The 26674-nt window shown below is 39.0% G+C and overlaps 1 protein-coding gene across 6 annotated transcripts in view; it reads left to right on the top strand.

Moving 5' to 3' along the window:
- The window catches only part of LOC149902544 (CREB-binding protein-like), a 44822-nt gene that overhangs the window by 12601 nt on the left and 5547 nt on the right, over positions 1-26674 (top strand). For 2 of the 6 annotated variants that reach the window (XM_090110491.1, XM_090110489.1), the window contains 6 exons: positions 8954-9064; positions 9356-9674; positions 15143-15223; positions 19259-19402; positions 19520-19993; positions 22240-22473. In XM_090110491.1, the coding sequence (XP_089966617.1) occupies positions 8954-9064; positions 9356-9674; positions 15143-15223; positions 19259-19402; positions 19520-19993; positions 22240-22473 (1363 nt within the window). The remainder of the gene's footprint in view (positions 1-8953; positions 9065-9355; positions 9675-15142; positions 15224-19258; positions 19403-19519; positions 19994-22239; positions 22474-26674) is intronic. The other 4 variants (XM_090110492.1, XM_090110490.1, XM_090110493.1 and 1 more) reach the window with 4 other exon arrangements.

Genomic DNA, 26674 nt, shown 5'->3' with positions numbered 1-26674 from the left:
GTGTGTGTGTGAGTGTTTGTGTGTGTGTGTGTGTGTGTGTGCGTGTAAGATGTGCTTTTATGTGTGAAGTATATCAATATTATAATATTTATTTATTATTATAATTTTTATTTCCTTTCTTTAAGCACGCTTAAATTATAGATCCTAGCAAGGTTTCAATTTCGTCGTAGTCAAACTTCTCTAGCCACGTAAGTATACATTTTTTTATTTTATGATTATTTAATTTTTTAATTTTAATTTCCTTATTAATTTTATTGTATAGTCGAGGTGCAACTACTTTGTACTGTTTCTGTGCGAATTTTGATTTTGTTATAGGAAACGGACACCGATCGACACGTTTGTTACTTTCCGGTAAGTGTGGAACATCTTTTTTAAGGTAGCGACGTAAGATTTCAAAAATGAACAGCTTTCTTATACTTAGTACATTGGATTTTTATATACATCGGTTGTTGGGTGACTACATGGAAGTTTAAGACAAACTTTGAGTAATGCTCTCTGAGCACGCTCGCTCTACTAATATAAGGAGGGATTTGGATGCATTACCCCAAGCACATATACAATATCTTATAATACATTCGCACAAAGCTTTATAAGTAGATATCACTAGATTTTGTTCTGCCACAGATTTTAAATTATTAAAGATATAAATTAGCTGACGTATTCTTGAAGTAAGTTTTGAAATATGTGAAGTCCAATTCAATTTATCATCAATCTCAACACCTAGGTATTTAATTGTATTAACCCGCAAGAGTGTGGAACAATTGCAGGGGGCCACATAATTACTACGGTTACATGGAAAGGTATGTATTTTAATAATCATGTCTTGACTTGCGGCACCTTTAGATGTCATACTGTAGCACATGTATTTAGTTTTACTAGTATTTATTGACAGCAGACTATTTTCGAGCCAACAGGTCACTACAGAAAGACATTTTTCAGCAAGCTCTGCCACAGTACTCCAAGACTTTTCATGAACTAGTAAAACAGTGTCATCAGCAAACATAAGAAGATCCAGTCCAGGTAAGGTGATATCACATAGTTCGTTGATATAAACAAGAAAAAGGATAGGTCCCAAAGTACTACCTTGCGGGACGCCATATGTGCATTCTAGACAGTCACTTTCATGGCCCTCTACCTTTACAGACTGCCTTCTACCCAATAAGTAGTCAGAGAACCAATCAAGCGTGATTCCCCTTATGCCTACATTCTCCAGCTTTTTCAGAAGGATGGGAATGGATACTGTGTCGAATGCCTTTTGCAGATCGAGAAAAACTCCTAAACACTTGTACCCATTGTCTAGGTAATGAACAATTTTTGAACTCAGTGACAGGACTGCATCTTCAGTTGAAGTTCGTTCTCTAAAGCCAAACTGGTTGACACTGAGAATATTGTTGCTCTCCAGAAACCTCATTAATCTTCTTTTCACAAGTTTCTCTAGGACTTTAGATAGTGTTGAAATTAAAGAAATGGGTCTATAATTTGTTGGATTGGTTTTATCTCCACTTTTATGAATTGGGCTAACAATGGCTCTTTTAAAGGCTGATGGAAACACTCCAGTTTCCAGACTTAAATTGCACAAAAAACAAAAGGGTTCGGCTAGAAAATTTACAAATTTTATAAGTATATTAGCGGGAATATTATCCCAGCCAGGAGCGCTATGGGGTTTTAGGCTGAGAATAACATTTCTCACTTCAACTGGGTCAGTGGGGAGAAGCGACATGGAATTGAGTGGTGAATTTGATTTTTTACAGTGGGCAGAGAGTTCATATTGTGTCGTGTTTAATTTTTGCAGAGTAAGATTTGCCAGCGAGCTACCAACGGAGGTAAAATATGCGTTAACATTGTTCAATGACCCGATCGGGTTGTTATCTGTTCGTAGAAGTTCTCTAGAAGGATCTTTTCGTTTTGACAAATTGCAGACATCTTTAATTATTTGCCATGTTTTTTTAATATTTCCTTTACTTTTGAGAAGTTGATCCTTATAATATTTCCTTTTAAGTGATTTTATGATATTATTGCAGACATTTCTATATTTAATATACCTATCTCTTAGATTTATATTATCTGGTGCCTTTTTAACCTTCATGTGTAATTTGTTTCTCTTCCTTATCGACCTAACTACGCCTACAGTAATCCAAGGTTTCAAAGGTTTTAGCTTCCTGTTTACTATTTTTGTTTGGGTATGTTGAATTATAAAGGACGAGAGTTTTTGTATCATCAAATCAGCAGCAACATTTGCATCACTAATTTCATATAACTCCTGCCATGTTTCCTTCGATAATGATTTTTCCATAACCATAAAATCCATTGTTGTTTTATGGTACGTTTTGTTTTCTGCAAAGCATCTTTTAATATTTACTCCAGAAATACATAGCAGAATAGGTGAATGGTCGGTCAGTATTTGTTCAAAGACAAGTGTTTTCCAGACATTTTGGCATTGGCAACACGCATTCCCCAACCCCCCCCCCCGCCCCTCACTTCGCTGACGCAACATACTCGCAAGAGAGTGTTTCCATGCTCCTGGAAGGTCTTCAGAGAACACAAACAAATGCGATAAAAGAAATCCTGGATAGTGTTATGGGAAACCGTGCAATGACCTCGACTCCCGCGCCGACGGCCGAGAACGGTAATTTTGCGCGGTGTAATGCTAGGCGTCCATTAGAGACGGATCGGGGCGGGTCGCATCGCAACGGGCCGTCTCTAATGGACGCGCTGTTTGCTCCTGCGTCCACCTGTACGGGGCGCGGCGGACCGCCTAGGCGGATTTTATCTAACAGACGCTCGCCGCTCACATCCGCCTGCCTGCGTCCACTAGACGGGTCGGGGCGGGCCGGGCCGCAGCGCACCGCCGGCAGAAATCCGCCTGCGAAGCGATATCCGCCAATGCGTTGCGGCCCGCCCCGACCCGATCCGTCGCTAATGGACGATGTTTCATACAAAACATAGGCCGGCGTATTTTTGCGTTGCGATGCGGCCCGGCCCGATCCGCCTAGTGGACGCCTAGCATAAGGCGGTATTTAGCGGCGCACCGAACGAATCGATAGAAGGATTCATAGACGCAGTGGAAAGCTACAAAGAGTGCGCCAACGTGGCTGATACCAACGCAATTAAAGGGATGTCAATGTTGTTGACGTATGATGCGGCCACCTGGTGGCAAGGCATTAAGAATCAAATATCTACGTGGGACGAGGTCGTATTTAACTTAAGAAGCGCTTACGGCGACCGACGGCCGCCCCACAGAATATACCGCGACTTGTTCGAAAACGAACAAGGGAAAGAAAATACAGATGTGTTCGTGGCGAAAGCTCGCGCCTTGTTGGCAAGGTTGCCACCGAGTGACTTAACGGAAAAAGTGAAACTAGATATGATATACGGCCTGTTAAACATTCGTATAAGAAAACGACTCCGCAGAGAGGAGTTTACGACATTCGCCGAATTACTAAAACACGCGAGAAATATTGAAGACTCCATGGGAGAAGAGGTACGACGAGCATCAACAGCGAGGCCATCGCCGTCCGCCGGCGCGAGTACTTTCCGCGCCGCTCCGGCTCCCTCCGCTGGCGGCGAAGCGCAGGCACGAGGCGCGCCCGCGATGCGCGCGCGGCCTGCGGCCTCTGTTTCGCCGCCGCCGCACCGCGCCGCCGCAGCCCTGCACGCGCCCGCGCCGCCGCAGCCGCAAGCGCGCGGAGCGCCTGGCGTGAACGCGACACCTCGGGCTCCTCCGACGACCTCGGCCTCCGGCTCGGGTCATGCACGTCCCTACTGTACCTACTGCAAGCGCTACGGTCACCGACGTGAACAGTGTCGTAAGTTAGAGGACAGAGGTGAGTCTTACAGTCATAATAATAACGCGAGTGAAAGTGCCGTAAATTACGTAAATAAATCGGAAAAGTTCTATAGTCTCGAATTACCTGTGCGCGATCGTGACTTTCAAAATCGTTCGTTAAATACAGTGAACAATGACTATTTTAATAGTGAAATGCTGACCGGTATTCCTTATGAAAATGAGTTCTGGCAATCGGACATTTTATTCGCGAACGATACATACAACAATCATGATCACGATGCTCATCCGATTGGTTCGCATATTAACCAAAAGTGTATTAAGTCGGATTTTATATGTAATAAATTTTCAAAATATAAAACCTGTAATAAGTCAGATTGTTCGCAAAAATCAACGGATGAAAGAAACAATAACGTTACTGATGATGTGAATTTAATATATTGTTATGATGATAATTATGTGCGTGTTAAGGACGATGACGACTTGTTGGCATGTAGCGTCGGCGATAGGACCGTCAAACGTCGCGACTTACGTCCCATTTTCAAAATCGAGATTTTGGGAGTAAATGGTACAGCTTTAATTGATACTGCCGCGAAACACTGTATTGCCGGTTACACACTATATGCTCTCCTTCTACGCAAAGGCCACCCGCTCACGCCCTCGACGAGGCAAATTAAACTCGCCGATGGCCACGCACGTGAAATGAACGTTCTCACTACCACGTTGCAGGTGCGGTTGGAACACGTTATCATCACAATACCATTTCTTATTTTCCCTGAGTCCGGCGACAACGAGACATTACTCGGCATAGATTTCCTTAGGGCTATGGGCGTCGTTATTAATTTCTCCAAGAAAATATGGTATTTTGACAACAATCATCGCGTTAAACATACGCTATTTTTTGAACCAACTTCGCGCGGCACTACGTGTGCCTCCACAAATGTTCTCCGGGAGGACGAGGGCACTCAGCTGGAGTCAGCAGAACGAGACGAACTCGCTCAGATTCTTGTTAGGCACGCGCACATTTTCCGTCTAGGGGGAGCTCCTACTCCTTTCGCGGAGCACCGTATAGATACAGGTGAACACCCACCGATAGCAGTGCCCCCATACCGTTTGAATCCCGCGAAGAAAGAGGTGATGAAAAAAGAAATTGAGAAAATGCTGCAGGAAGATATAATTGAAGAGTGCGAGTCCGCATGGTGCGCTCCAGCGTTGATGATACCTAAGGCTCGTGGTGGCGTCAGGTTCTGTGTAGATTACAGGCGCCTGAACGCTGTTACCAAATCGGACACGTACCCTATGCCACTAATTGATGAGCTCCTGCAATCAACAAAAAGGAACTGCTTCATGAGCACGCTGGACCTCAGATCTGGGTACTGGCAAGTGAGCGTCCAGGTAGAAGACAGGGATAAGACAGCCTTCATATCTCCGCTCGGCATATATCGCTTTAAGCGCATGCCTTTCGGCCTCAAGAACGCGCCGGCCACATTCCAGCGGCTGATCGACCGCCTCCGCTCCTGCGCATCTTTAAAGGACGTAGTCCTGTTAGCCTACTTAGATGACCTTCTGATAATCTCAGGTGGGTTCCAACAGCATCTCAAAGACCTCGAGGCAGTTTTCGAGCGCTTGACTGAATATAACCTCCATGTAAATAGAGAGAAATGTGTTTTTGCAAGGGAGAGAGTAAAGTACCTTGGACACATAATCACACAGGAAGGCGTCTCCATCGACAATGATAAGGTTAGCGCTGTACTCGAAATGAAGGAACCGGCAAATCTCAAGCATATGAGAACTTTCCTTCAAACGTGCTCGTGGTTTAGGAAATTCATTCCTAACTTTTCCCAAGTGGCTGAACCATTAACGCGTTTGACACGAAAGAACCAACCATGGACTTGGGGTGCAGCTCAATTACAAGCTTTCAATGAGCTCAAGCGGTTGCTGACTTCAGCCCCAATTTTGATCCAAGCTGATTTTAGTCGGCCTTTTATATTACGAACGGATGCCAATAATTACGCTTTAGGAGCTGTGTTACTTCAGGGGGAGTTAAAAAAGGAAAGACCAATTGAGTACGCGAGTCGACTCCTTACCTCAGCGGAACGAAACTACTCTACCACCGAGCGTGAAGCTCTGGCGGTGGTATGGGCAGTCGAACGTTTCAGATCATACCTCGATGGGCAACCCGTTATTATAGGAAGTGATCACCAACCACTCCGCTGGCTGCTGACCTTAAAATCACCAACCGGTCGGCTAGTGCGGTGGGCTCTCAAACTCCAGTCGTTTGATATACAATTCCAGTATACTCCAGGTAAAGCAAATGTTGTGGCCGACACACTAAGTAGGCCGATCTGCTCAGGAGAAACCCGCGATCAATGCGGCATTTGCTCTGTAATAATAGACGTACCTGTGAAGAAACCGGATCTGTTGAGACAGGAACAGCTGGCAGATCCAGAACTGGAGAAGATTGTCAAGGAGCTCGAAGCCACCGATGAAGTCGCAGCCCAGCGATGGACAGAGCGGGGATATATGATGGATCAAGGAGTCTTGTACCGGTATAACCCCGACTCGGACAGTGAATCACCACAACTCGTAGTTCCAGCTGGTCAACAGCAAGACATCTTGAAGCAATGTCATGACTCTGCAGTAGCAGGGCATCCTGGTATTGACAATACTTACAAGAAAGTATCACAGCTATACTTCTTCACAGGAATGCGCAGGTTAATAGCCGACTACGTGAAAGCCTGCGTTCAATGCCAACGATACAAGGCCACCAATAACAAGCCTCCAGGCCTCCTCCAGACGCCCGTCATGAATCAACGTAACGAGGTGTTGGCCATAGATCTATTCGGCCCATTACCGGAAGGAGAGGAAGGGGAACGGTGGATATTGCTCGTTGAAGACACGGCCACAAGATGGGTAGAACTATACGCGCTTAAGGATGCTACAACTGAAGCCTGCGCACGTGTCCTCATCGAAGAATTCTTCATGCGGTTTGGGTTGCCTCGTCGGATCATATCCGACAACGGAGTTCAGTTCATTTCGGCAGTCATGCGTCAATGTATGTCAGTCTTGGGTGTGACACAGAACTTGGTGCCACTGTACCACCCAGAAGCCAACCCAGCAGAAAGGAAAAACCGCGATCTTAAGGCACAGTTAGCACGATTGGTTGAAGGAGACCATAGTACCTGGCCCAAGAACTTGCCAGTGATCAGATTTGCTCTGAATAGTGCCGTTTGCCGTACAACAGGAACAACACCGGCGTACCTGACATTCGGAAGAGAGCTGCGGTCACCTTCGGAAGCAACACATGACCAACGTGCCATACTGGACAAAGATAACTTTGTTCCACAAATAACACCCTACTTACGACGATTCCTCAGCTCGTTGTCGGCGATCAGAGAACGAGTCGAGAAGCAACAGGACAAGGCGAAAGAATACGCCGACCAGTCGCGTCGGCGGGTAGAATACAAGGTGGGTGATAAGGTGCTACTAAAATCGCACCTCTTGAGCAAAGGTTCAAAGGCACTCACTGCAAAATTTATGCCGAGACGCGATGGTCCTTACGTCATCACCAAGAAGATAAGCCCTACGACGTACAACATTGCGCGTATGGAGCTGCCTCACGGGATTATAGGGAAATACCATGTTCAAGATTTGACCCCGTTCATTAGTAACGATGATACTCCGCCGGAACCTGTTAACCCCGTCAAGAAACGCGGACGACCGAAGAAGGTAAAAGAGCAGCTAGTCTAGGAACGAGGGCGTACACCTGAACTAGAGGGGGAGTATATAGTAAACCGTAGTCTTGTAGGTACCCGTGTCTTACCCACAAGGGCCTCTCGCGGACGCTTGCCAATAAGGTTCGCCTCACCTCCCGCGCCCCTCTGTAACGGCCGGCGCGTCTCCCGCACGTGCAGCCGGGACGCTTGCCAATAAGGTTCACCTCACCTCCCGCGCCCCTCTATAACGGCCGGCGCGTCTCCCGCACGTGCTGCGTGCAGCCGTTATGGCAGTCGAGGATAAACCGCGAACGCGATACTACGCCTAACTTTAACGTTTCCCGCGCAAACCCTAACTTGATCTTGTGTGCATTCTCATAATATAGTGTATTGTGACCTTGTGTGGAAAGGCGACCACTGATCCACAACCTTTGTATAAGTATTTTATTAGTAAAGAACTGACATCCACCCCTGAGTTATCATTTCTGCCTGCTGGCAGTGGCGTACCCCATACCTGTGACGACCTATGTCTATAATTTTTAATATAGATAGGGAAATTATTCGTTTTCTACATTATGTTGAAAACTATGTGAATTTATTGATTGTTTATATTTTTTGTAAAGTTTAATTAATAATAGCCCCAGAACATGAACTAACACTGTATTTTAAGACTTCTTTTGTAAATTTTAAAATGTGGCTAGTAAAAATTTATCAGAAAATCTTATTTAAGTGGGCATTTTTGTGCATTCATGAAGCTTGTATGATATCCTGTTTGAAATGTGTATGTGTACTAAACTAAAATATTGTCTATACTTAGGGGAAAAGTGTATTCTTCATAAAATAATTGCCATTTAATTCTTAACAATATTTAAAACTTTATTAAATCTGTGTTTCTTACCCTGCATAATATATTGTAATGAAGAATGCATAATGAGTGTTGTCTGAACTCTTGTCCTGTATATCTATGTTACAAGGCTTTCTGTTGCTTTCATGGCAATATCAACAAATACAGTATAATTGTCTTACTATAAAAATACACTTATACTGGACATCAACAGCTCATACAATCTACCATTTCTAATTGTCACTATGTCCTCTTACTTTGGCTTGTATATAACAATGGACCTGTAGCAATAACTGTGTACTATTTACTAAGTCAGAAGTCTACATTCGAAGCTTTGTATGGGGTTCAAAGTTGACGTGTGTACATTTTAACTGTGTGTGTTGGTTCGGGGTGTATGTATTACTGCAGGTCCCGAGCCAAAGCGCCACGGAACTAATCCCCTTTATGTTCTCATCGCCTATATTATAGTATTTGTATTCTCTTTGTATATTACTTGCTCTGTGCTTATCGCTTACTAATTTGTTTTGGCCCGTCCACGCCCCCCGCACGCTCCTGTCAAGTGTCACGCTTCACATCTCACGTCACGGCTCACTGGGATTGCACAAACAGTCTTAAAGCATATGGGGTTGTGTCCGATAGATACACCTTCTGCCAGAAATGCTTCAACGACATCCAGGGCGACACCGTCACGCTCGGCGACGACCTGCTGCAGCCGCAGACGTGAGTATATACCGACATCTTTTAATGTTATTATTACAAGGTGTAAATTGTTATATATTTTATTGAGAAATTGATTCATTAAATTTTACTTTCGTAAGATTCAATATTAAATAATATTCTTAATAATGTTGCGTTCAGCACTATTTATGTTGTTGTTACCGAATGAAAATAGTCATCATTTTCGCTATGTAAATATTGAATAAATTTTCTTTAGTACATTTAAAAAACTAGAAATATACTTCTTACCTTGTATGACTCTTGACAGAATAATAAAACAAAATTACTTTTCAGCGCAATCAAAAAAGATCAGTTCAAAGAAATGAAGAATGACCATCTGGAACAAGAGCCCTTCGTAGTGTGTACAGATTGCGGGAGGAAGCAGCATCAGATATGCGTGCTGCACCACGACTCGATTTGGCCTCAAGGCTTCTGCTGTGATAATTGTTTGAAGAAGAAGGGGGCCAAACGGAAAGATAACAAGTTCAGCGCTAAGAAACTGCCGACGTCGAAACTCGGCATATTTATTGAGACTAGAGTGAATAATTATCTTAAAAAAAAAGAGGCTGGTGCTGGCGAAGTGCATATCAGGGTGGTCGCGTCGTCGGATAAGGTATGGATTTATAGTTATTGTTTTTTTTTTTTTTATTTTTTTTTAATTCTTTATTTTCCAAGGGACTTTGTCGCTTAGCGACCACGTCGTCAATTCCAATAACAATTAACACTTAAATATAAAAAACTAGATTTCCGCCCGCGGCTTCGCCCGCGTTTCAAAGGAAAACCCGCATAGTTCCCGTTCCCGTGGGATTTCCGGGATAAAACTATATTAGATATAAATACAAACTACAAAAAACAATACAATCATTTTTGTAATCCAACATCGGTCAGTCTGACCAGCACCCGCACCTCTGCCGACGAGGGACAAGTGAGAATGCTGTTCACACAACCGACATTGTTAATACAGCGGAAGATATCATTTTGTTGTCTAAATTGCGCGTTCCGAACACACTCCATGAGAATATGCTGCACATCTTCTACAATACCACAATCATTGCACAACGGAGAATCGGCTTTCTGCATTAAATGTGCAAACTTATTCGATGGAATATGTCCCGAACGTAATCTTAAAATAGTTGTCAACGTCCTCCTATCGCATACAATCTCATCAAGCCATGGGTACCGAGGTACATGTGGTTGAATTGTTCTGTGCCAAATTCCTTTCTCCCGCGATCTTTCATCAAAATATTCCTGCCAATCGGATAAACATTTATCACTCACATATTTAAAATGATCCGAGTACAATGGAGTGACCTCCAAGGGTACCCCATCTATTGCTGCTTGTTTGGCTAATAAATCAACCTCATCGTTCTCTTTGAGCTGAATATGAGAAGGGATCCATTGTAAGATTATTTCCTTATTAATAGCTTTTAAGTTCAAAATTAACTCTAAAATTTTATAGGCAATCGGTACTCCTCTCACTTGAGAGGCACCGCGAGCCAAATGTTGCAATGAGCTTTTAGAGTCAGTTAAAATGACAAAACGTCCGAAGTTTAAAGATTGAATATAAGCCAACGCTTCCGCGATAGCAATCAATTCCATATGCATAATGGATATCTCTGAATCAACTTTGAACTTAAGGCTGCATCCAAGAAATGAATCCAACACGGCCGCACCACCACTACTTGCGCATTTAGAGCCATCAGTGTAAATTTTGTGGTGTGCTCCATATTTAGTAAGGATGAATTGGGAACAAATAGACTCAAGAGTACGATGATGGTAAGTGCGTTTGGCACGATCTACTGACGGGATGGTATCTGAAATAAAATCCTGGACATTAACATTACTAACCCAAGTGTCCATCGAGAACATCTCAAGTCGAACACAACTCTGTAATCTCAATGAAGATAATCCGGCTTGCGATCGAACAAGAAGGGGAAGCTTTTTATTATTCCAATACCTTGATCAACTCAGTGAAAACAGTTCATTTAGAGCCGTAGTTGCTAAACTGTTTTTACACGACCTACACTTTAACCAAAACTTCCCCGCTAGATACCTTCTTCGAATAAACAGAGGAGGAAGACAAAGGTCATTCTCCATAACATGAATAGGGGTACTACGTATATAGCCACCTATTACACGCAAAGCCTGGTTTTGAATTTTATCCAATTTGAGTAATGAACTTTTAGCTGAATTATCATATAAAAAACAAGCGAAATCTATTCGGCTACGAATGAGAGAAATATAAAGCCGTCTTATATGTTTTTGATGAATCCCCCAACCGGGGCCAGCCAATACTTTCAGAATATTAATATGCCTAGACACTTTAATGACCATCTCCTCTATGTGTTTCTTCCATCTTAAAGAACAATCCAACCACATGCCCAAATATTTGACGTCATTCACTACAGGTAACAAATCGTTATCAAAACTTAAATCTACTAACGTTCTATTAGTTCCCCTTTTGAAAACACACACTTTACTTGTTGAAGTTGAAATTGTAAGACCCAAACCATTTAGAAAATTAATAAAAATGTTTCCCGCAGATTGCACATCCTCTACAGCACTAAACAAATTTTTATTTGACGCAAACAGAACAAAATCATCGGCATATTGAGACATTTTAACACTCTGAATATTTTTACAAATTTTATACGTGGCAACATTAAAAAGCAATGGTGAAATTGGGTCACCTTGAGCTAAGCCCCGTCCAGTAGATCTCGTCACAACTCCACCCTCAGCTTCAATCCTGAGACGCCTTTCACTTAAATACGACCAAAGATAATTACAAATTTTTGACCCGGCTTCTACCTCATCTAAAGTTTTTAACACAGCACTTATATCCAAGTTATCATAGGCACTTTTGATATCAAAGAAACAGGCTACAGTTGCAGCGCCTGTTGAAAAACTTGATTGAATATGAGACACAAGAAATGTAAGACTGTCAAAACAACCGCGAGAACGACGGAAACCAACAACACTATGGGAGAAAAGATCATTCGATTCAAAATGCCACTAGCCTTTTATTTAAAATTGAATGGAAAATTTTACAAATGCACGATAACAAAGCGATAGGACGAAATGCAGGCGGAGTATTGACTTCGTAGTTAGGTTTAGGAATAGGAATTATCTTAGCTTTCAACTTTATATTTCTTTCTCACCAAGTGAAACACAATCGGCATTAGAAAACTTGAGTGCTGACCTGGATCGAATAAATAAATGGTCAGAAAACAATTCTTTAGTTCTTAATCCAGCCAAAACAAAATATATAATCATGGGAACACCGCAACAGATCGAAAAGCTTGACAAACAACAGCGTATTGAGGTATCTATAAATGGGACGGTCTTACAGCGCGTTAAGGAGGTTCGAAACCTTGGAATCATCTTTGACGAGGGTTTAAGATTTGAAAGGCATATCAGTAAAATAGTTTCAAACTGTTTCTATCGTCTGAAGGTACTATCGCCTGAAAAGGTATTTAAGTTCGGACATTAAGATGCGTCTGTGTGATACTTTGATTCTCTCCAAGTTTAATTATGGAGATACTGTGTATGGTCACCGTCTATTTGCTAGAACGAAGCAAGCTATTCAGTGCAGCGGGTGCAGAATGCATGTGCTCGATTTTGCTGGCAAATACCACCTAGAAGTCATATTTCACCTTATTTAAACAAAGCAAAGACTTTGAATATGGAAAATCGACGTCGCATGCATTTTGCCTCCTTACTGTTTGGAATAGTGAAAACAGCTACACCGCAGTATCTCCATGATAAATTATCGTGGGGACGTGATACAAACAAAAGATATAAAACAAAAAAGATATAAAACAAGGGCATCTTCGTATATCTTGTATCTACATAAGTTTCGAACTGAGGCGTTCAGGGGGAGCTTTAAGTACAATGCAACTAAATGCTGGAATAACTTGCCGCCTCCGTTTCACAATACCTATTCAATCGTTGTCAACGTTTAGATTAAAGTACAAAAACTATCTTATTCAGACGCAGTTAGATCAGCATTAGTTGCACTGTAACCTCTTCTACCAACTAATCAATTTTAAGCTAGGATGGCCTTCACTCGTCGAAACATGCTTTCCTTGGGTTCACGTCCATGGTTGTAAGTTTATATACCTACTAGCTTACCGCCCGCGGCTTCGCCCGCTTTGTCTAAAACCTAATAAATTATATACTAAAACCTTCCTCTTGAATCACTCTATCTATTAAAAAAACTGCATCAAAATCCGTTGCGTAGTTTTAAAGATTTAAACATACAAAGGGACAGAGAAAGCGACTTTGTTTTATACTATGTAGTGATTGTAGTCTACTTGATAAGTTGAAAATGGCGTAAACTAGAGATAAGGCTCTTAAAAATACGTGCGATAGCTCATTTGATTCGGAATGACGTCTAGAAAAATGTATCGGAAATGTTTATTAGCACACAAAAATTGCAAAAGTTATAGGCAAATTAAGTTTAAAAAAATAGGTATTTCGTTTATTGTTAATAACTCCGAAATTATTAACATTTCAGAAATTTTGAAAAAAGATTCTTAAAGAGGAGTAAATTTCCAACGAAAATCTCCCGACTCCCGGAATTCTATCTCCATTATTTATAATTTTAATTTAACGCTTAAAATAGGCCTCCGCGCGGCATTTTTAGTTAGCGCGCGCGGCTTCAAAACCGAGCACGTCACACTAATTATTTTTTTTAAGGTATTAAATATTAATTTAAAAATTTTAAAAAATTATGGTGTATTCCGAACACTTCAAAGAATTTGCTTCCGTTGGAAATTTTACTTAAAGTTAATTTTTCAACAAATGAGACAAATGTTAACTAACGAATTTTTTTCGAACTTCCGTCCTTATTGCACATTAAAAAAAATGTTTAAATAATTGTCGGTAAAATTTTTCACTTCGTGGAGCCCTTCATATAAATATACTTAACAAGATCGCGCCATAAAAGTTTAAAAAATGTTAATACTTTGTTTATAATAATTTTTTCAAGTTAACAAAAAACTAGAAATTTCTAGTTTTTTGTTCAAGTTAAGCAATAAGGACGGAAGTTCGAAAAAATTTCGTTAGTTAACATTTGTCTCATTTGTTGAAAAATTAACTTTAAGTAAAATTTCCAACGGGAGCAAATTCTTTGAAGTGTTCGGAATACACCATAATTTTTTTAAATTTTTAAATTAATATTTAATAATACCTTAAAAAAATAATTAGTGTGACGTGCTCGGTTTTGAAGCCGCGCGCGCTAACTAAAAATTCCGCGCGGAAGCCTATTTTCAGCGTTAAATTAAAATTATAAATAATGGAGATAGAATTCCGGGAGTCGGGAGATTTTCGTTGGAAATTTACTCCTCTTTAAGAATCTTTTTTCAAAATTTCAGAAATGTTAATAATTTCGGAGTTATTAACAATAAACGAAATACCTATTTTTTTTAAACTTAATTTGCCTATAACTTTTGCAATTTTTTGTGTGCTAATAAACATTTCCGATACATTTTTCTAGACGTCATTCCGAATCAAATGAGCTATCGCACGTATTTTTAAGAGCCTTATCTCTAGTTTACGCCATTTTCAACTTATCAAGTAGACTATTGTAGCAGAATCCTTTATAACTTTCATTGCTTTGTTTTATTTTTATTTATATATTTATTTAACAATTTACCTAATCCTGTTTAGTGGTTCTACTTAATGTATTACTTGCATTAAATTCATTTATATGTAATATATTATAATACGTGTATGTGTGTATATATATTATAGTATATTATTATGTCTATATTTTACATTATACTATTAATATTGTATTTATTTTCTTTTCTTCAATTAAAAATATATTATGACGAATTATTGCTCTCGGGGCTCACTGAAAATCGGTGCTGTGACGTTTCTTTTACGTCACAGATGTTCACCGAGTGATTTCCCCTTTTAATGGCATCATGCTTCACAGACTACACACTTCAATGTGTATTTTTAAGTACCTATTGTAGTAGTATTGTAGCATATAAGTATTGTATAAATTGTTTTTCATTATGTACGTGTGAGGCTATGTGCCATTAAATAAACGTTTTTTCTTTCTTTCTTTCTTAGCTGTACGCCATTGGGAGGGCACAAAACCATTTAATAAAAATGCATTGTATAATTGAAGTAATAAGAGCTTCCCCACCAGCGGTAAGTGTCGCATCATTGAAAATGAAATGTCATCACACCCCGGAGCAGTATCCGATTTTTTAATAGAATTATCTAGTTCTTGAACAGTTATTGCTGATTCTAATTTAGTATTCCTGGACGAAAAGGTAGGTTGTGCAGGGCACACGTACATAGGCGCTAGATTTGAAAGTAAAGCCTCCGCCCTATCTTTGCTTACCATGCATCCAGTCGATATAACATGATGCCCTTTAAGCCACTTCATTTTACGCCACATGTCCGAAGATGAGGTGGAGTGATGAATAGAAGTACAAAAGCGCTGCCAAGATTTATTCTTTGCGACCCGAATAATTCTTTGAGCATTAGAAATCTTTTCTTTGAGTACGTCTAGATTTGCAGGAGAAGGACAGCTTCTAAAAATTGACAGGGCTAAACGACGTTCAGCAACCGCCTTTGAAACTTCTGCATTCCAGTAGGGTTTGGGTTTAAACTTATCACAAAAGAATTGGGGTATTTTCTTATACGGAATTAGTCTATCAGCAGCAGATACCAAAGTGTGTTCAAATAAATCATAAAAGTCTTGTAAATTTGAGGGAATATTAAAGTTATTAAATGATTGTTCTAAAAATAAAGTATAGGCATCCCAACCACAATTATTGAAATTTCTACGTTTAATAAATGATCTCCTATCATATGTGGACGATGACAGCTTTATAATTAAATGGTCACTTCCCAATGACTCGTTAGTGACTTTCCAAGAAAACAAAGTTGCCAAATCTGTAGAGACAAAAGATGTATCAGGAGTGGATTGTTGTAGAACACCATCAACGAGCCGCAATCTTGTGAAATTTCCATTGTTTAAGTAAATAAAATTATTATCTATCGATGCGTTCAGAACCTGTGCCCCTCTTTGATCAGATTTATAAGACCAACCAACATGGTGTGCATTAAAATCACCCAAAATTAAAGTTTTACCACCGAAACCAGAAAACACATAATCCCAATCATTTTGAGAAGTCGGGACAGTAGATGGGCAATAAACACTCAAAATATGCTCAATATGCCGACAATTAAGAATTTTTATATGCAACAATTCAAAACCAACATTCGAACTTTGATGACTACTATAGATACACTTAACAGACTTATGCGTGAGAATAGCTACTCCACCATAACCATCTATTCTATCGGAACGAAAAATGTTATAATCGCTTATTCTCAAATCAGACTCACGCATAAGCCATGTCTCGTTTAACACAGCAACATGTATTTTTTCATGATTAAGTAAAGATTCCAAACTAATGAGCTTAGGGCGTAAACTTTGGCAATTCCATTGTATAATATTATTAATGCTAACTCGATCGTCATCATCCATTATTTTTTAATGACTCAAATAGATCTTCAATTGAAAAACTACTCACTACCTTAGATATAATCCACTGCGTGCACATTGTAACTACACACACCAGCACAATTAGCGGAACAGAAACCGATACGCGAGAACATCGTCTGGGATTTGAACGAATGGCAGCAGGTTCTCTTTACTGATGAGTGCAGAGTTCTTTTAAAACAGATCAATGGGAGACAGCGAATATGGAGACACAGAGGAGAACGCCAAATATAGTCTTATTTTGAACACACAGTGGCTTATGGTGGCGGCTCGATTATGGTTTGGGGAGGGATATGTTTGAGAGCTCGCACGGAGTTAGCGATAGTCACAGGAGGGACCATGACAGCAGATAGATACATCAGAGACATTTAAGAAGAACATTTTGTACCATTTGCCCCATTTATTGGTGACGACTTTATTCTAATGGAAGATAATGCTCGTGCTCATAGTGCACAATCGTTACAGGCATATCTGAGCCACGTAGGTATACCGGTGATGCAGTGGCCAGCAAATTCCCCCGATATGAATCCGATAAAGCATGTCTGGGACTTGCTAAAAAGAAGGGTTAAATCCAGAATGCCACCCCCCAACAATCTGAATGAACTTGGAAACGCATTACTTGAGAAGTGGGAGTGGTTGCCTCAAGAAATCATCGATAACATAATCTGTAGCAAGCCCAGACGAATGGAAACCGTAATCAGAGCAAGAGGGGGAAACACTCGTTATTAATTTTGCTTTAATTTTATTGTCAAATCATTTAATGCTTACTTTTTTTATTTTTTTGTGATGGTTCATAATCATCTAAAAATTTCACTTATTTCAAATTTCTTTATTTTTCAATAAAAAATAACGAAGACTTTTCAAAGTCGTTGTTAAAAGATGTTAATCAACTTGTTATTTTGTATCTAATTACATTTTCGTCAAATATATGCGTTATTATCTCATAGTCTCACTTTTTTTCTGTTCCGCTAATTGTGCCGGTGTGTATATATGATGAATTTTCTCGTCAAGTGATTGTTTACTAAATGCGACATTACACAACTTGGCCAAGAGGCGAAAGAAACTTAATCCTTCCACCAGTTCCTTTCTACCTTCCTCACTTAGTCTTGAAGGCTGTGGCTGTTGTTGTCTTTGAGGTGTGTGGTCTTGGATATCCATTTGTGCCGAAGATATATCCTCCATCGAGGGAAATGGCGTATCCCGTCCAGACATGGCATTTTTCTGTCTCCTTTGCTTCCGGCGGATACCAATATTACTCGATGCAGCTGGCTGGGGGGTAACAAACAGATGAGACATTAGATGTTCATTTTTTTCTCCCACAACATCTTGATTCTCCATAGTGTCAGGTAAAATAAGGGGGGTAGGTTCCGGTAATTCTACAGGTATTGGGCTAGGGGGTACGTAAATAGTAAGCGCTTTTTTATAGGTGCAGTTAAACTCTGACATTATCTCTCGTAATCTCCTTTCTTTTTTAAACACCGGGCAAATTTTTTGTAGTGCCATGTGGTCACCCAGTTAACACAACAGAATGATGTAACTGTACAGTTTTCGTGGTTTTTAGCACACTTGGGGCAAACAATTTTCTTAGAAGGGCACACCAAGCGCCTATGGCCAAACTTCCAACATCGAGAGCACTGCGTGACAGGAAAAACATAAGGATCCACATTGATACGTAAGCCATAAATGGATACATGACTGGGAAGAGCTGACCCTTTAAAACACAGTCGGATAGCTTCGCACTTCTCCCAAGAACTCACACCTTTGTCATTAAAATTTCTCTGATTTAATCTCTTTACAGAAATTAATTCGATGTTGCTTGATATATTACGCAATAATTCCTCCTCAGAAACATCCAATTCAATATTTTTAATTACTCCATACGACATCCCCACCTCGGATGACCTTTGACATTTCCATCCCAAATCTTCAAAAGTCTTGCACTCGACAAAACGCTTTGCAAACCTCTCCTCCTCGAATGTAATGCTCATTTTATATTGTAATAAATATTTAATACGACATATACCGCCAATCTTATTTTCGCTGAATAAACGAGCTAATGTGAACTGTTTAGGTAACACAGAACTGCTTGTTACAATTATTTCAATTTTTTCCTCCAACTCGTTTATACTGCCTGCACGCACAACTTTACGCTTTCTAGAAACAATATTCCAATCCTCCTCCGACGAATTTTCCTCCCGTATCCTCGACCTCTTCCTATTCACATCCTCCGTTCCCATATCTAATACATCACCGCTTTCAATAATACGTTCCTCCGATCCGCTTACATTATTCTCCGCAATATCAACTCCACCAACTTCGCCCGTATTGTCTAAGTCATACGGCTCGTTTTCCATAGTGCGCTGACTCGACCCGGCCGCAGGTCGAGCCGTGCAAAGAAGTAGGTACGAAGATAAGACAAAACTAGTACAAACACAACCAATCAGAAGGAATGCGTATGCACAACTGATAGTTATTGTTATAATGTGGTATTAGTTTGGGATCGAAAAAGAAACAATTTGTAAACCATGTGTTTATGGCTTTAGTCTATTTGGATTTTTAAAGCTCAATATTCAAATTGTAACTCTGTAACAATTCTATTCCATAATATTCCTATTTCGATAATCATTTAAAATATACGAAATTTTTTTATGTTTTTTCTTCCATTTTAGCTTGTAGAAGTGAAGCCAGGAATGAGATCGCGATTTGTAGAATCCGGGGAATTAGCGTCAGAATTCCCCTATAGAGCGAAAGCGTTATTTGCATTTGAAGAAGTAGACGGTAATGATGTATGTTTTTTCGGAATGCACGTACAGGTAAATATTACATTCTTTAATCATGAGAACTTAATAACTCTCAACTACAGCAAAATACTTTTTTATCTATTTAACTAACATTTTTACAAATATGATATGAATCTCATTCTGTTACAGGAATACGGGAGCGAAAGTCCGTCGCCAAATACGAGGCGTGTATATATAGCATATCTAGATTCTGTACATTTCTTCCAACCGAAGCAGTACCGTACTGCCGTGTATCACGAAATACTATTAGGTTATTTGGACTACGCCAAACAATTAGGCTACACTATGGCCCACATCTGGGCCTATCCGCCTTCAGAAGGCGACGATTATATCTTTCACTGCCATCCGCCCGACCAAAAAATACCGAAACCGAAGCGATTGCAGGAGTGGTATAAGAAAATGTTAGATAAAGGAGTTATAGAAAGGATAATATTAGATTATAAAGATATTCTAAAGCAAGCCATGGAGGACAATATCTCGTCGGCGGCGGAGTTGCCGTACTTTGAGGGGGACTTTTGGCCGAATGTTTTAGAAGAGTCTATCAAGGAGTTGGACCAGGAGGAGGAGGAGAAGAGGAAGCAGGCTGAAGCCGCTGAGGCAGTGGTCAGTATCCATCATTTTAGTTAGTTACTTACGCAACCATACTAAAAAAAAACATTATATATTACTGTTTCATTTTGTTTTTCACATATTATCTTGCGTTTAGAGATCATTAGGTTACCAATGTGTAACTGGGTACTGCAACATTGGTGTCCCTTCGTCCAGCATACTCACCACAACTCACCATGGAATCCTGATATTTCATGAATGTCAAAAAACTGTTCTGAAATAGTGCTAAATAGTGCCCAAAGGAAAAAAATAGTGCTCTTGTACTTGCGAAGTTATAGCCATAGTTCGATGAGTATGCTGGACGAAGGTTTCGCCCAGCATACTCACCTCCGTCCGGAGAATCTGTATACGCTTCAAACATAATTCATACTTCAAAAAATAGTTCCCAAATAGTGCCAAACGGTGCCCAAAAAGAAAAAACAGTGCTCGAATAACTTCGGAGTTATAGGCTTCGTTCAGTGAGTATGCTGGGCGTAGGTTCTACGCCCAGCATACTCACCTCAGTGCGCGAATATCGAACGAGCTATAGGTATAATTTACGTCTCAAAAAATTGTACTTGAAATAGTGCCCAATATCAGTCCAATTTTTGCTTGACTTTTGACTTAGAAAACCATTAAATTTTAATGTAAACTTCTACATACTAACGTAAAATGGGGTACAGTCGTCGACACATGTTTTTGGACAAAAATATTAAACTTTCTAATTGTAGACTTCATGTTATTGGAAATAATTATGGTATTTTCTCACATGTCAAAAACTTTCGATTAAATGCATTATTATATATTTTATAAATAATAATAAATGAATGAAACTTTAAGCGTAAATGAAGTCTATTACTTCATTGCATTGTGTGTTTGTCTGAATAAAAACAGTCATTTGCAGCCAATAAAATTAATATCTTGAAAAATTGTAAAAAGGAAATTATACAGTTTCTTTTTGTATATATGTTGCAGGCAAAACTTATAACCAGTCAAAACTAGTACTGTGACATAGTTATACAAATTTTTAAAACTCTTTCCAATAGTTTCATCAATGAAAGGTTTAGCAATAAAAAACATTTTTAATTACTTACGTTATTTATTACTATTTAAAGGGCCAAAGTAATCAGAATTCTAGTTAACTAGTTCACAGCTTTTGTTAACATTCATAATATAATCAATGTAAATAGAAAAAATTGTAGTTTTAATATTGTATATAATATACATATAAAAAAATGTTTAGCGTCGCGGGCGCCGCGCGTCGTAAGCCCCATACCTATTGACCGTACGTGCATCCATTACTGCCACACTATATTGAACTTTATCACATGAGGAATACAGGTCAATTCCGTAAACGTTGTGGTACCGTCCTTGATCCGGAAAATGATTATTTTGAATAATTTTGTCAGTTGTAATGTAAGCATTAATAACAGCAACTTTATTTTTCATGCATGATTTACTTCATTTGATATCTTAATCCTTCAAGCGCCGTGATCTAGACAAATATATAAAATCATTGTTCCTAGCTACCGGGGTCCCATGCGACGCGCGAAGGCTTAATCATATTATTATAAAGTATTATTAAAATAATGTGTAATTAATAATATTGCGATTCTAAAGTAAATACTCCCTTACATAGACAATATAACAAAACAAATAATTTACACAAGACAAAAATTGTTAGAAAGAAAGTTAATAATATTGTATTCGACTGTACTCAATGTAATGTATGTAGAAGTTTACAATCAAATTTAATGGTTTTCTAGGTCAAAAGTCAAGCAAAAATTGGACTGATATTGGGCACTATTTCAAGCACAATTTTTTGAGACGTAAATTGTTCCTATAGCTCGTTCGATATTCGCGCACTGAGGTGAGTATGCTGGGCGTAGAACCTACGCCCAGCATACTCACTGAACGAAGCCTGTAACTCCGAAGTTATTCGAGCACTGTTTTTTCTTTTTGGGCACCGTTTGGCACTATTTGGGAACTATTTTTTGAAGTATGAATTATGTTTGAAGCGTATACAGATTCTCCGGACGGAGGTGAGTATGCTGGGCGAAACCTTCGTCCAGCATACTCATCGAACTATGGCTATAACTTCGCAAGTACAAGAGCACTATTTTTTTCCTTTGGGCACTATTTAGCACTATTTCAGAACAGTTTTTTGACATTCATGAAATATCAGGATTCCATGGTGAGTTGTGGTGAGTATGCTGGACGAAGGGACACCAACATTGTACCGAAATCTAACATTATTTTAGGTATTTCAGTCGTCAGAAGAGAGCGAACAAGGGCCGGACGGCAAGAAGAAGGGGCAGAAGAAAGCGAAGAAGTCGAACAAATCGAAAGCGGCGCAGCGGAAGAACAGCAAGAAGCAGAGCGACCAGCAGCAGGGCAGCGATCTCAGCGCGAAGATATTTGCGACCATGGAGAAGCATAAGGAGGTGTTCTTTGTGATACGGTTGCACTCTGCGCAGTCTGCCGCTAGTTTAGCTGTGAGTATTCTTTACCATTCATAGATAACAAGATACACATACATTTTCCAATGTCATGCAGTTTTATGTATTTTACAAATGCCAAGTTTTTGTCTTATCATTTAGCATTTTGATAGGTAGCATTCTACACCAAATAGCTTTTAATAAATCTGTCAGTCTGATCCATTGAAAAGGTCCCTTTTTTTCCACCACAATATCTTAGAGATTTTCAATTTTGTCAATTTTGTTTATTGGCGTGGTAAGCTTCGTGAGATAATTATTTTATAGTGTATAAAACAAGGCCCTTGGAAAAGTGCTTCGCAATGTTTCAATATAAACCCATTTTTTAAGGAATATAAGATATTTTAATTTTAATAGACAAATCGCTATTATTGCAGTATCCAAGAATAATATGCAATGCATACAACTTTTTATGGTTAGTAAAAACTATAAAAATAATAAATGTTATGATCAGTGAAAAAGCTGAAACAACTTTTTCTGCAGTGTATTGCCCACCAAGACACACGATAACCAAGAATGACTACATAGAGTATTTCGCCATTCTCGGCTCCAGATTTATTTGCGGTGGGGATTGGAACGCAAAACATACCCACTGGGGTTCTCGATTAATCACACACCGTGGAAGGCAACTATACAGTACTATACAGGATTTAAAACTAGCGTGCATCGCCCCTCAGGAGCCGACGTATTGGCCAACAGATTACAATCGAATTCCTGATCTCCTCGACTTTTATATAGCCAAAAGTGTAAGCCGCAATTACATGACTGTTGAAACTTGCACGGATCTATCTTCAGACCATACGCCAGTCATATTGAATTTTAATACAACAATAGTGATGGTGAAGCCAGCAGAACGATTGTACAACAAAAAAACTAACTGGAAGATGTACCAGGACGCAATTACTAGCAGAATTCAGCTCATACACCCGTTCAAAACTATTGAAAGCATAGAAGAAGCCATTGAAAACCTCAATAAAACAATTCATGAGGCAGCAGCGATATCCACGAAACAACGAAAAAGGTTACCTCTAATGAACAATGAATACCCAAAAGCCATTAGAGACAAAATACTCGAACGCCGTAATTTACGTAAAATATGGCATAGAACCAGATATCCCTCAGACAAAACTGTGTTCAATAAATCATCAAACGAACTCAAGGAACTAATAAAAAGTTATACCAACGATAATTTACAAGAATTTTTATCTAACCTAACCCCGAGTCCGGACACAAGACTATTCGTTGTGGAAAGCAACACAAAAACTAAATCGTCCTAGAAAACAGATCCCTCCCATCAGAAAAGCCAATGGGATGTGGGGATCAGACCAGGAAAAGGCTACAATATTTGGTGAACACTTGTGCAACGTTTTTCAACCATTTCCAGAATTGAGACCGGAGCATAGCTCTGAGATACGTAGTTATTTAGAAAGCGCAGATCAAATGTGTCCTCCATTAAAATACACTAGCCCTTCCGAAGTAGCGGATGAAATACGAAACCTTAAGGATGGAAAATCACTAGGATACGATAGCATAGATAGCGTCCTCTTGAAAAACTTACCCAAAAAGGGTATAGTAGCAATCGTCAACATCTTTAATGCCTGCTTAAGATTGAATTACTTTCCAGGTCACTGGAAGATAGCACAAATAATAATGTTACTCAAACCTGATAAGACACCAAATGAAGTTGCATCATATCGGCCCATAAGTCTTCTACCGTTAATGGGTAAACTTTTCGAAAAGATCATACTAAACAGGTTGAAAGTACATCTAAACGACATCACCCCGGATCACCAATTTGGATTCAGGGAAAATCATGGAACAATTGAGCAAATTCATCGTATTGTAGACGTTATAAGCAGATCTTTGGAGGAAAAGAAATACTGTTCAGCAGTATTTCTAGATATTAGCCAGGCCTTTGATAAAGTGTGGCATGACGGTTTATTATTCAAAGTTAAAAAGATGCTCCCTCACTCATTCTTACACATTATCAAATCTTATCTCTACAAACGTTGTTTTGAAGTAAAGTTTCATGAAGTGACATCAGAACTGTATGAGATCAAATCAGGAGTTCCACAGGGAAGCATGCTGGGACCGATTCTCTACATTATTTACACAGCCGACCTTCCAACTTCAGACAACACCATAGTCGCAACATACGCGGACGACACAGCCTTGTTATCCACTCACTCAAATCCAATAATAGCGTCAGATCACCTGCAAAATCACATTTATAAAATAGAGGAATGGCTTAAAAACTGGAGAATAAATGCAAATCAGAGTAAATCAAAACATGTTACATTCACTCTCAGGAGAGACACATGTCCACCAGTTAAATTGAACAATGATTACATTCCTCAAGAGGATAATGCTAAATACTTAGGCATGCACTTGGATAGAAGGCTAACATGGCGAAAACATATTTGGACAAAACGGAAGCAGCTGGACTTGAAACTTCGTAGTCTTTACTGGTTAATTGGACGCCATTCACAAATGAGGACAGAAAGCAAATTAGCAGTATATTAAGCCATCTTGAAACCCATATGGACCTATGGCATCCAACTATGGGGTACAGCTAGTAATAGTAATATAGAGATACTGGAGCGCTTCCAAACAAAAACTTTAAGGACTATATTTAACATCCCATCATACATCAGTAATAGGATCATATACTTAGACTTAAAGCTACCAACTGTCAAACAGGAGATAAGTAAATTTAGTGACGCCTACCAGAAAAGACTTTTAAATCATAAAAATGAGCTAGCCTTTAAATTAAGCGGAGATCAAGGCCTTCAATACAGAAGACTAAAAAGACATAGTGTGCCAACACTACAGGGCAGATTTGTAAGGACGGAATGATACATCCATTTGAGATGTGTCCTTCTAAGCAAAAATAAAAAAAATGTGTGCGTGTACTAGAGTACACACGTAAGAAGTGAAACTTCTTTATGACCTTATTTTTCAAAAAATAATTTACTATCTACACTAATATTATAAAGAGGAAAACTTTGTTTGTTTGTTTGTTTGATTGATTGTAATGAATAGGCTCATAAACTACTGGACCGATTTTAAAAATTCTTTCACCATTCGAAAGCTACATTATCCACGAGTAATATAGGCTATATATTATCACGCTAAGACCAACAGGAGCATAGCCACGCGGGTGAAACCGCGCGGCACAGCTTGTATACAATATTACAGAAATACGTTAGTCTAACACGCTCGTCGTTTCGCTCCTTGCTACCTATTTAAATATTTACACCAGCCGCTGCTGCAACTCGCTCGCTTCGCTCGCTCGGCTCGTGCGGTAGTTCAAAAATCAAAAGTTAACCTAAGATGCTCGTCGCTTTGCTCCTCGCTACCTATTTAAATATTTAATATTTTCTGTATCCACATCTGGCACAGTATAATAGTCAATGGCTATTATCGTAAAAGTAATCAAAGTTTAGGGTCTTTTGTAATTCTTAGAAACAAAGCACATGCATATTTTGATTGGACATAAAGAGTTTGAGGTTTATTCTTATAAATATTGAATTCACAAAATCATATATGAACACCAATCAAGCAAACACGTGTTAACGTGAGTCATAGATTTATTAATGTTTTAAAAAATTCAATCAAAAACTGAGGTTAACTTTAAATACAATTTTAGAAAAATAAATACCACAATTAAATTATAAATTATATATTATATTATAATTATATAAATAATTTATAAATATATATATAATATATAAATAATATAATTATATATATTATATTATATAAATTATTAAATTAAATAGATACCATAATTCCACCCACGTGTTAGTGTATTGAAAAATACAATCAAAAAGTGAGGTTAATCATAAATAACTTAGAAAAATAAATACCATTATTACACCTAAGTATTAAAAAAATAGATGTAATTACTTATTTAATTTTTATAAATTCACTGGAATTAGAATTAAAACAAACCCTTTGATTTTGTATAACATGTATATAGTCAAATTACTTATTTACTTTTTTATAAATTCACTGGAATTAGAATTAAAACAAACCCTTTGATTTTGCTGATCACTTTAATATAACATGTATATAGTCACGAGTACGGCGTAACGCAAAAATGTCACGCGCGCGGCGTAACGTAACGCAAAAATGTTACACAAAATTTTTGTCCACCCCCGATAAAGAAGTTTCACTTCAATAAATAACATGATCTCGC

Source organism: Colias eurytheme, chromosome 15 (assembly GCF_061535395.1).
Source record: "Colias eurytheme isolate Ceu_HAF_F1 chromosome 15, ilColEury1 Martin Lab GWU primary, whole genome shotgun sequence".
Taxonomy (NCBI): domain Eukaryota; kingdom Metazoa; phylum Arthropoda; class Insecta; order Lepidoptera; family Pieridae; genus Colias; species Colias eurytheme.
The sequence above is the reverse complement of the archived record's forward strand: the minus strand, read 5'-3'. Positions and strand labels throughout refer to the sequence as shown.